Genomic DNA, 12,432 nt, shown 5'->3' on the forward strand with positions numbered 1-12,432 from the left:
AAGGGAATGGACTGGTAGCACACAGTTTCAATAGCATAACAATTAGCAGCTGTGTTCATCAGGGAGTAGGCCTGTTCTTCAACCATCATCAGCTTCATGAACTATTTCTATTGCAGTCGATGTGAAGGTGTTCAGCTGCCAAGACTTAACTGGTCATTTCGCCAGTATGCCAGTGCTCAGTGCTATCAGACTTTGTCCAGGAATAGTTTTCTGTGACATATTTTACTGCAGGTAGCAGGAAAATACAAATGGAGAGCAGGGAAAATCCCCTGTGGAAAGAGCTTTTCGAGCCCTCTGCTCTGCTAGCTGGCCCCAGGGCCCTTATGCAACCTTCCCAGAGACCAGTAAGAAGCTATTTATTAGTATTATTAAATTTGTATTCCGCCCTATACCTGCGGGTCTGAGGGCAGTTCACAGGATATATGATATAAAAGCACAGAATACATATTCAAAAAATAAGAACAACCCAATAACGCCCCACCCCCCCATTTCAAAAGGGCATTGAATGTCAGTCAACCAAAGGCCTGGTTAAGAAGAATGTTTTTGCCTAGCACCTAGAGGTGTATAATGAAGGCGCCAGGCAGACCTCCTTGTGGAGAGCATTCCACAAATGGGGAGCCACTGCAGAAAAGGCCCATGCTCACGTTGCCACCTTCCAACCTCCCATGGAGGAGGCACACAAAGAAGGGCCTCAGAAGATGATCTCAGGGTCTGGGTAGGATCATATGGAAGGAGGTGGTCCTTGAGGTATTGTGGTCCTGAGCCATCTAAGGCTTTATAGGTCAGAACCAGCACTTTGAATTGGGTCCAGAAACTAATTGGTAGCCAGTACAGTTGGACCAGGATTGGTGTAATATGTTCAAACCGTCTTGCCCTGGTGAGGAACCTGGACACTGAATTCTGCGCTAACTGAAGTTTACAAACAATCTTTAGAGGCATCCCCACATAATCTAACCTAAAGGTTACCAGAGCATAGGCAGCAGTATCCAGATAAGGGCGTAGCTGGATGACCAGCCAAAACTGTTGGAAGGCACTCCAGGCCACTGAGGCCACCTGAGCCTCGAGCGACAGAAAAGGATCTAAGCTATGAGAACCCCCAAGCTACGAACCTGCTCCTTCAGAGGAAGTGTAACCCCATCAAGAGCTGGCAGCCTTCCAGCCCATCCGGTCTAGGGAACCACCCACTAACAGTGCCTCAAACCGATCTGGATTGAGTTTAAGTTTGTTGGCTCTCATCCAGTCCATTATCAAGGCAAGACACCGGTCTAGCATTTCCACTGCCTCACCCACAGATGTAAAGGAGAAGTAGGGCTGAGTGTCATCAGCATTCTGCTGACAATGCACTCCAAATCTCCAAATAACCCCACCCAGTGGTTTCCTGTAGATGTTGAACAGCATAGGGGATAGGATTGAGCCCTGAGGAACTCCACATTGAAGGTTCCACAGGGCTGACCCTCAGGGAACGACCATTCAAGTAGGCCCAGAACCACTGCAAAGCGGTCCAACCCATCTCTAACTCAGACAGCTGCTCCAGAAGGATACCATGGTCAGTGATATCAAAAGCCACTGAGAGGTTGAGGAGAATTAACAGGGACACATTTCCCCTGTCTCTGTCTTGACAGAGGTCATCATACAGGGTGACCAAAGCAGTTTCTGTGCCAAAACCGGGCCTAAACCCCAATTGAAATAGATCTAGAAAATGAGTTTCTTCCAAAAGCGCCTGGATCTGGTCTACGACCACCCACCCTAGAGTCTTGCCTAGGAAAGGGAGATTAGCCTCAACAGAAAGTGATTTGACCATGACAAGGAACTAATGTCACTGTCCCCCACTTTCAAATCACCCTCTTCCTGCCTAGTTGAGAAAGCAAGGTCCAGAATATAGCCTGCCATGTGTTTTGGGTGTCAGGCTGCCAGAAAAGCCCCTCCATCTGTTGTCCAACACGTAAAAAGAATCCAGCACAGTGCTTGCAAACTTCATTGCTCAGTAATCAGGACGTCAGTACCTGGCACATCAGTTGCAGAAACTAAAGTTCTGTCCCCTCCCCCTTATTTATACCTCCCTCCGTGCATTTTTTTGCTGTGATTCAGTGTTTCTTAATTGTTCTAGCCTTTTCTTAACCCTTCTTTCCTGCACTGAGAGTGGGGGAGAGGAAGGAGCGGAATCAGGGCTGCATTGCAGAGCAGGAGACACAGCCCCTGCTCCTTCTCTCTCAGTGTCTGTGGCTACCTCAATCCTCTCCCCTTCATCCTCACCCTCTGCAGATGATTCCTCCCTGTCCCACCAGTCTGAACTTGATTCAAAGTCCCCTTCCCCCTCAGGTGCCTTCTGGACTACTGGCTGCCACCATTCTTCCTTGTCCAGCCAGCCCCTGACATCAGTGACAAGTTGGGACAGCCCCATGGCTGTCACGGCGGCCATGATGTCCTGAGCTGCCCCAGAGCCAGTTGCCTCGGCATGGATGTTAAAGTCCCCCAGCAGCTCTGTCAGCTCAGACAGGGACACTGCTGGGCAGTGAGGCAGGCGGTAAACTAGGAGCACACACTCTTGATTCTCCTCTGACTGGACAGAACCTGGAGATAGAGATACAGGGAAAAAAGTATTTGATCCCCTGCTAAATTTACCCGTTTGCCCTCTGACGAAGAAATGACCAGTCCATAATTTTAATGGTAGGTTTATTGTGGCTGTGAGAGACAGAACAACAACAAGAAAACCCCCAGAAACCCAGAAGACAAAAGTCAGCGATTGATGTGCATTATAAGGAGTGCAATAAGTATTTGATCCCTTTGCAAAAGACGACTTAGTACTTGGTGGCAAAACCCTTGTTGGCAATGACAGAGGTCAGACGTATCTTGTAGGTGGCCACCAGGTTTGCACACATCTCAGGAGGTATTTTGTCCTCCTTCTCTTTGCAGATCCTCTCCAAGTCAGTAAGATTTCGAGGCTGATGTTTAGCTACTTGAACCTTCAGCTCTCTCCACAAATTTTTGATGGGATTAAGGTCTGGAGACTGGCTAGGCCACTCCAGGACCTTAATGTGCTGCTTCTTCAGCCACTCCTTTGTTGCCTTGGCCTGTCCCATGTGCCCCTTACCTGGCCTGCCCCATCTCCTATGCCATACCTCCTGCTACCCTGAACCACTGTTATTGGACTCCCCCTTGTGCTCCCCCACTCTTCTCCCCCTAGGCACATCCCCCAAAGCACCCTTACAAAACCAATTAAAAACAAAAACAATTTAAAATTATTAAAACAATTAACAGCAGTTTTAAAACAGTGTTCTCTGCTGGGCAGTCCTTTTGCAGCCTGTCTTGCCATGCCCTAGGTCCGATGGAGTGAGGCAGGAGCAGGACCCTCAGATTCTCCATGGCAGGTTTTCCTGGCTCTTTGTTTGTTTGTTTATTGCCACCTGTCATGTAAAGTTGCAGTTGCATAAGTATAATATATAAGTATAATATAATATTATTAGTATAATAAGTGTAAGATGTAAGTTACCTGTAGTAGCTTTGTTAAAAATATGAAGTAGACACACTGGTGGGCATGTTAGGTTTTTGCAGAGTGAGGCGTGAGGGCCAGAGTCCCACTTCTCTGTGGTTTCAAGCCTATGGAAAGTTGTTTGTGTGATAGGACTTTTTGTGGCAGTGCCCCTTTTAGATATACTCTCTTGGTTTTCCAGATCAAATTGATTCTCTCTTGTCTTCATGATTCCCAGGGTAGGTTTCTGCTGCCAACCTCTAGAAAGTTTAAGGAAGCATTTTACACGTGGCTCTATATTTAGAATGATACAGAGAAGTGGATAAGCAAATACTTGAACTAATAATAATAATAATAATAATAATAATAATAATAAATTTTATATCCCGCACTCCCCAGCCGAAGCCGGGCTCAGGGCGGCTAACAACAATAAAACAGTACAACAGTACAACACAACACAACACTCTAAAATCATTCATTATAAAATTAATTCAAATCAAACCAATGGCAATGGCAACCATTGGGCCAGAGCTCCGCGAAGATTGCCAAAGGAGGGAGTCAGGCTATGCCCTGGCCAAAGGCCTGATGGAACAGCTCTGTCTTGCAAGCCCTGCGGAAAGATGTCAAGTCCCGCAAGGCCCTAGTCTCTTGTGACAGAGTGTTCCACCAGATCGGAGCCACAGCCGAAAAAGCCCTGGCTCTAGTTGAGGCCAGCCTAACCTCTCTGTGGCCTGGGACCTTCAAGATGTTTTTATTTGAAGACCGTAAGTTTCTCTGTGGGACATACCAGGAGAGGCGGTCCCGTAGGTACGAGGGTCCTAGGCCATATAGGGCTTTAAAGGTTAAAAGCAGCACCTTAAACCTGATCCTGTACTCCACCGGGAGCCAGTGCAGCTGGTATAGCACCGGGTGAATGTGATCTCGCAGCGAAGACCCCGTAAGGAGTCTTGCTGCAGCATTCTGCATCCGCTGGAGTTTCTGGGTCAGTCTCAAGGGCAGCCCCACGTAGAGCGAGTTACAATAATTCAGTCTGGAGGTGACCGTCGTGTGGATCACAGTGGCTAGGTCAGGGCGAGAGAGGTAAGGAGCCAACTGCTTAGCTTGGCGGAGATGGAAAAATGCCGCCTTTGTTATAGCTGCAATCTGCGCCTCCATGGAAAGGGAGGTGTCGAAGATTACACCCAAACTCTTAACGGACGGTGCTGGCACTAATTGCGCCCCCGCAAGAGATGGGAACTAGCCCTGTGAAGGGTCTCTGTGCCTGTTTGTGTCCTCCTTTCCCATGTTTTTCAAGATCATATTAAGATGAAACTGATGTTCCCAAGCCTATAAATATTCTTATACATAATTAAGTAATGGATGTTCCAGGACTATATTCCCAAGTGTGAGATAGAACACTGCAAAGAAGGCTCAGTTTTAGGAGGTTGACTTGGTGGCTATCTTGAGCACAATTTTGTCATTTTGGGGGGTGAGGACATAAGAATGCTGATCCCTCCTTGCACTGAATAGGAGAACATGGGTGTCTGTGAGGTACTTCATTGAGATGTGTGAATGCTGAGCAATCTTCGATTTTTCAGAAGTGCTTGTTTCCTTTATGAATCATGGATTTGTAGTTAAATTTTCTTTTAATTTGGACTCCAGAGAACTTAAAGCAGAACTGATGTGCTGATTGCAACTAACAAGATGCATCTCAAGAAAGACCTAGCTGCCTTCTAGCTTTGAAAGTGGACAAGAAAGACTTGTATTTCTTGTTGAGCTTATCTATCTTTTATGTTTGCAGAGGAACCTCCTAGAGGAAGATTCAGATGAAGAGGAGGACTTTTTCTTGTAAGTATCTCTAAGACTGAAGCAGGGATACCTGAACAACCTTTGGGGAGGATCTCTTAATGCTTGCTCTTCCCTTCTCCGGTATGGGGCCCCACCTCTGTTGTGTATAGCACTGGCCTTGCCAGTGTAACGTGATACAATATCAGGTGTTCATCTTCAAAGCAAAGTGAAGTATTGCAAGATTCACTGGAACCCTTGCCAACAGCACCTCCTGTGAACTTTGCAGTGTAAGATTGAGGAATCGCCTTCCCGGCCCCTTCCTTCAGCCTTGGGGGCTGTACTAGTCTTCTTGAAGTACTTTTGCCATCAATGTATTGTGTAACAGGCATAGGCAAACTTAGCCCTCCAGATGTTTTGGGACTGCAACTCCTATCATCCCTGACCACTGGTCCTGTTAGCTAGGGATGATGGGAGTTGTAGTCCCAAAACATCTGGAGGGCCAAGTTTGTCTATGCCTGGTGTAATACTTTAAGCCTCCAAATCCCTGTTAATCAGCCATGTGATGCTGCTCATTCACTCAAGTAGATGAATAGCAACTGTGTCCTCAGGTTTGATCTGTTAATAAGCTTGTGTTATGTCTTTCCAGGAGAGGGCCATCAGGTCCAAGGTTTGGACCCAAGAATGACAAGATCAGGCAGTAAGTATTTTGTGGCATTTGAAAATGGGTCTTTCCTTGGCTTGCGTTTCTTTTTCATATAAAATTGCCGCAGTCTTAGTTAAGGTTTTTGCAGCATTTGTGTTGAATCTAGTACTGTAGTAGTTTCCAAGGCACTAAGACCTTTTGCCATAGACCAGTAAACATCATTGCTATGTTTTGATTTTTCTGTACTGTGGGCTAAATGATCCATCTTCCACCATGTTGACAGCCTAGAGATTTGTAAGACCTCCTGGAGAGCAGAAATAGGTTCAAAGCCACTGAGCAAATTGGAAGCAATTAAAACTTGGCTAGTAATCACCAACTGTACCAAAACAATAGGAAAGAATACAAAACCTGGACACCTTCCAGGAGCAATTTGTGCTAAGAGGCTTAAGCTCTAGCTTTGACATCCTTATCCAATGGTTCCCTGGAGGAGGAGGAGGCAACCCCCTTCTTCACTCAGATACCAGTTCAGTTCAATTTACTTGCTTAAAACCCATGGTGACCCTGCATATACCCCACATTCCAGTACAGAAGCATTAATCCTAAAGAAATGGATCACCTCAGTTTATTAGTGTTGGCTTTCAGGACAAGAACTTTGGAGGCAGCTCATCATAGCAATTGACTGTGGGTTGGAAACTTGTATCCTATGATTTTATTAGGATGGGCAAACCTGTGCACTTGTCTGTTTTGTGCCCATCTCTCTGAAATTTTACTGCACCATGTGCAATTCTTTCTTTTCTTTCATCATTCATTACATATATCACCAAAAGAAAAGCGATGTGTGTGTCTTGATGTATCTGAATATGTTCTGAAGCTCTAAAGTTCATCTTCTGTTGTTCAAAAGCATTCTGCTTGGAGGATCAATTCAAAGAGAGTGTCTACCCAAGAAGCATTTGTGGAATAGCGTTCCATTCAAAGGCATATCACATGCAAACTGGGTAGGATTGTAGGTAGGAATCCTTGCTGCAGTTGAAATAAGGGAGCCGCTATAGGCAAGAGGTGAGGCACCTGCTCAGTCTGCAAAGGGGGACTGGGGTAGAGCAGAAGCACACACACACAAAAACCCAATAGCTATACTCTCCCAGAACTACTGCAGGCAGCTGTGCAAATGGTAATAGTAAGGTTTAGAAAGAATGTCATTTTCCCAGCAATGGTTGCAATTTGAATACTGGGACTATGTGATTTTCTATCAGTTGAAACATTCATTTGGAGAGGAACGAATAATAGGTGCTCATGTCTTAGACTACAAAAAGCCTTTAAAAGAACTCAAAATTAGTGCTCATTTATGGGGAGGGATAGAGATTATTATTGTAGTCTCTAGAACTGATTAATAGAGGCTGACTATTTACTGGGGGAAGCTGTGTATGAGTTTATTCCTTGCAGACACAGTAAAGTGATCCACCCTGGATTGAAATACCAATATAAAATGGCAGATGATAGAAAGTTGGAAAGAAACTGTAGAACAGTTTTTGAAAGTCTGTAATTGGAATGTTTGGAGAGCTTAAAGTTGAGGACAGCATTTCTTTCCAGCTTGACTTTTGGTATGCCTTTAAATTCTTTCTTGGAATTGTCTGCTAAGTCAGGGCAGCCAGTGAGGAAATTGCTCACTTCCTGAGGCTCTGTTAGCTCTGTATTTAGGTCTGGGGTCTTGCAGCTACCTGATAACCATGTCATCATGCTCCTCTTCTCTGGGGCACAGAGGCAAGCAGCTTTTACATCTGCAAATTCTAGGCTTGAAATCTGTTGGGGTGTGAAGTTCATGGCCACCCACCTTCTTACGCAGGAAACAGCTATGATATGTTGAAAGTTTGCCACAACTGAGACCCTGACTACTGTTCCTTGAGAAGTGTAGTTCTTACGTTCTTCAAACTGAGGGCATTTTGTTGACCATTCTGCTTGTAACAGCCATCTAAGTGCTTATGGAAACTCGCAAAGAAAAAGCCGTCCCCATTTTTAGGTCCCAACGTTTGGTACAGAAATATATAGCCTCTGGACAGAGTTGCTATCTAATTATTGTGGCGGATACCAGTTGATAGATTATTCTCCATGAATTTGCCTAATCACTTTCTAAGCACATCTGTGCTAGTGGCCTTCAACACACATTATGATAGTGAATTTAGTTAACTATAGAACATTTTTCAGGTTTTTTTCCTGCTGTGCTAACTTGTTGATCATTCTTGTTATCAGTGGTAGTTGAAAGCAGATGTTATTGGTACTAACTAGTATCTGGGCACCTTTGTTTTTTCTTTAAGTGCAATGGATGTCCAAGCTTTGGCTCTTGAGCAGTTCATGTCGGACACAGTGTTAGAAACTGATATATGGAAGCTAGGAGCTAAAGGGCACCTTAAACCTAGGTTATGGACGCAACAATGGAATGTCTAGACGTGCTTTTTTATAACAAGAGTACAAAGCTGAAAATGAATGAACTGCAGCTAAATATTATGTTCCATTTTTCACATGGTCTAGTACTTCCCCTGTCCATCCCCCAATATTCTTAAGAGGGTCTTTTCTACAGAGAGTAGCTGGAAAAGGTCCTCCTTTCCTTCCACTTTGCAGTTTTAATCTGAAATCTTAGGCACAGTACTGCACCCAGAGCTCAAACTGCTCATGCTAATCAAACTCCCTGTCGCAAAATGCACCTAGAACAATGGGGATTTTGAACACTGGCCAGACATTAAGAAAGTAGCCCTTTGTACTCATAGCAAGTGGTAGAGAGAGACCTTTTCACACACTTCTCTCTGCCATATGCTGGTGTCAGTGTGTTCTAGGAGAGCAAGGAGGCAGCAGTGCAATCCAGAGTTGAGTATTCCAGGGTAGACTGTTGGAGTGAGATGGATTAAGTGATTTTGCCATATGAAGTAACAACCCCTCCTGCACACTTACGCTGTAGCAAATGGGGTGCAGGTTGCATGGATCTGGGTGGCTTGCTTAAGGTAGCTGTCCTTTACATTGGAAACACTGTAGTAAACCTGGTAGGAATATTTTTTCTGAGTGTTCCTGTGAAGGGGAGGAAATCTTGGTGTATCATCAGAAGGGCAGCACCTCAAGTACACAAATCGTTATTAATTTGATTAAGGGGCCAGTGACCTTGCTTGTTGGTATTGCTTGTCTGAGACTTGTTTTTCCTAAAACCAACACTTTGGAGACAAGGCTGTCAAGGGGAGGTGGTCAGGGTGAGGTGAACAGTCATAAGATTCTCTTGTTTTGCTTTACTTGCATTCCTGTGTGAAATTAACTTAGAAAACTGGCAGAACAGAGCCATGAGTAAAATGGAACAGAAACCAGTTATGACTACCCCTAAACACACTTCTGTTAGGAGAGCAAAGTAATTTTAATGATCTAAAGAACTGACAAAAGTGTGTGTGCAAATATAGTTGTGGAGACCATCCAGGAACCAACACCATCCCATCTGTGTCCTTTAGAGTAGGCATAGGCAAACTCGGCCCTCCAGATGTTTTAGGACTGCAACTCCCATCATCCCTAGCTAACAGGACCAGTGGTCAGGGATGATGGGAGTTGTAGTCCCAAAACATCTGGAGCGTTGAGTTTGCTTATGCCTGCTTTAGAGCAATGTTCCCCAATCAGGGGCCACATGGCCCCCTGGCCCCCACCCCGGATATTCCAAAATGCGTAAATGAGAGGAAAGTGAGAAGTGAAGGGAAAAAATCATTTTAAAAAATCCTGATTGGCTGGCTATCTGCTTGGCCATTCACTCCTTTTTGCCATGGGCGTTTTCTTGGCGCAGTCCTGGTTCATTTCCAATGGGAGAGGGTTTGTTGAGGCTCCCACTTTGACCAGTAGAGCCTGCTATCCGGAACCCCCAGGTCAGGTAAGTGCGGTGGTGGGGTGGCAATGGGTAGGGCTGGGCGAGCAGGAGCTGCTTGTTGCTGCCACCACTGCTGGGCCGGGCAGAATCATCTGGTGCTGCTGACTTGCATCTAGTAAATAACTGTCCACTCAGAAGAAAGCTGCACTGAGTTCAGTGGGCCTTTCTCCCAGGTAAGGGTGTGTGGGACTATAGTGTTTTATTTAGGCAGCCAGGGCCACTTGCTTTCTTTGAGCGGTTTGGGTACCTTGGTTTACGAACTTAATCCATTCCGGAAGTCCGTTCTTAAACCAAAACGATTCTTAAACCGAGGCGCTAACGAGGCTTCCTGCCGCTGGTGCCCTTCCGCCGTTCAGATTCCGTTCTTAGACTGAGGTAAGGTTCTCAAACTGGGACACTATTTCTGGTTTTGCGGAGTTTGTAAACTGAATCATTCATAAACAGGACTGTTCATAAACTGAGGTGCCACTGCAGAAACTATCTTGGAGGAGGTCCAGGTTTTAGGAATGGGGCCCCCTTTTGTGATGTTGTTGAATAGGCGTCATCAGGGATTCCTTGAATTTCTTATAGAATTCTGCTGTAAAGCTGTCTGGGCTTTTAGTGGTTTCAGGTTTTTGAGGACCGTATCTATTTCCTCCAGGGTGATAGGACTGTCCAGGAATTCCTCTTCCTCATCAGGTAAGGTTGGAAAGGTCAGTCCAGCTAGGAATTTTCTGATTTCCTGTTCAGGTGGGTTGCTGGAGGTGTATAGGTCAGTGTAAAATTCAACAAATTCTGAGGTTATTTCTTTGGAGAAGATTATGTTGCTGTCTTTTTTTGGTGATGCAGTTTATTCTTGTTTTGAGTGATTTCCCCCCGTACTTGTAGAAGCATTGTTTTGAGTATAGAATGTTGATCATTGTTTTGTTGTGAGTCTAGTTCCTTCCTTTTTTGTTCTATAAGTTTAAGGAGTTTTTCAGCTCCTGTTCATTTGTAGTGTGATGAGAGTGCTGTGATGTCCTGTTCTATTTTGCTAATTTTTGAGGAGGTTTATTTTTTAAGGGATGCTTTCTCTTTTATGCAAGCTCCTCTGGTGACTGCTTTCATTGTGTCCCAAAGGAGGGGGTTTTTTTTTGTACAGTGGTACCTTGGTTTACAAACAGCCTGGTTTGCCTATGTTTTGGATTACAAACATGTCAAACCTGGAAGTGTATGTCCCGGTTTGCAAACTATTTTTGGATTACAACCCCCCCCCCTTTTTTTTTTGATTATGAACAAATTTTTTTTGGAGGCCCCATTGGCAAAAGCACGCCTTGGGTTACAACCTGTTTTAGTTTACAAACGGGCCTCCAGAATGGATTATGGTTGTAAACCAAGTTACTACTGTATTGTCTACATCATTTTCTTTGCAGTGTTTTGGAGAGTCTTTGTGAGACTCTCTAATTAGTTTGTTTGTGCTTAGGATGGGACTGAAGGACCATGAGGGGGTAGTTCACATTTCTTCTGTGATTTTAATCCTACCTATGTTCGTTGATTCAATCAAGGGTATCAGACCTTGTGTGAGCAGAATGCTATCTAGTCTGGATACTGTGCCATAGCTCCCGGACTGGAATGTGTTGCTGGTGTCTCCGAGGTTTTCTTTGCTCCATATGTCATAGGGACCTCTGTTTTTAAGCATTTTTAGCAATTTGTAAGAGTTCTTAATTATTTGGGGTTTCCTTCCGTGGAAGGTTGCCCATGGGGTTGTAGGGTGGTTGTCTTTCAGGTATATGGCTCTCATATTTAGGTTGAAGTTACTTCCCAGAATTGCTTCCCCTTCAGAGAAGGAGAGGAACTAGTTTAGTGTTTTCTGGATGAACTCTGGTTGTTTTGAGTTTGGGGCATATATGGAGCCAATGGTCTGTTTAGTTTTGCCACTCAGTGTCCCTTTAGTGAAAATTAATCTGCCTCTTTAGCACTGCCGTGGCTTTGATGTTCAGGTTTCTGCTAAGTATTATGGCTGCTCCATGGGCCTTTCCTGAGCCAGGTACAACCCATTGTTGACTGAAGTGGGGTTTGCTCAGGAGTTTGCTTCCTTTGGGTGGATTGTGTATTTCTTGTAGGAAGGCAATGTGTGGTTTCATGGTGTTTACATATGAGGTGATGCATTTTCTTTTGATAGGGTTTCCCAATCCATATTCTGCTTATCTGCTTTATAGGATCATTCCCTGCCAACCCGTGTGGGTTGTCCTGAGTCTGTCACCTTATGTTGTCTATCAAACTTAAGTTGCGCTGACATAACGTGTGATGGGTGGGGGAGGAGGGGGTTTAGAATTAGATTTGGGTTAAAGAGTGGGGAGTGGATTACAGAAAGTAGCCTATATGCAGTTATATAGGTGTTTATTTGGGGTATCCAGGATAATCTGGCCTTCAGCTGGTTAGTCCTGGGTCTCAGCTGGCATGGAGGACCTTGTTTGGGAACAGTCTGTCCTCCCAGTCATTTCGGATAGGGTGTGGTCAATGAGATGGTGTTAAGCACATTTGTGACTCCTGTGTTGGGTATAAGGTTTATAAGTAGTGTTGTCAGTGTTACTAACAGCATTATTGGTTTGTTGGGGTAGGGATATGGGCATTGGCACACTCTGGCGCCACCATTATGCAGGTTGTGTGTCAGATTTTATCCTCTTTGTTGATTGTTTTATTGAGGTTGGG

The 12,432-nt window shown here is 44.8% G+C and overlaps 1 protein-coding gene across 2 annotated transcripts in view; it reads left to right on the forward strand.

Annotated features, from left to right (window-relative positions):
* Nucleotides 1–12,432, forward strand: part of VAMP4 (vesicle associated membrane protein 4) — a 29,461-nt gene that overhangs the window by 3,956 nt on the left and 13,073 nt on the right. For both annotated transcript variants that reach the window (XM_081012373.1, XM_081012372.1), the window contains exons 3-4: nucleotides 5,250–5,296; nucleotides 5,883–5,933. In XM_081012373.1, coding sequence (XP_080868499.1) covers nucleotides 5,250–5,296; nucleotides 5,883–5,933 — 98 coding nt within the window. The remainder of the gene's footprint in view (nucleotides 1–5,249; nucleotides 5,297–5,882; nucleotides 5,934–12,432) is intronic.

Source organism: Podarcis pityusensis (assembly GCF_964106645.2).
Source record: "Podarcis pityusensis genome assembly, chromosome: 6".
NCBI lineage: Eukaryota > Metazoa > Chordata > Lepidosauria > Squamata > Lacertidae > Podarcis > Podarcis pityusensis.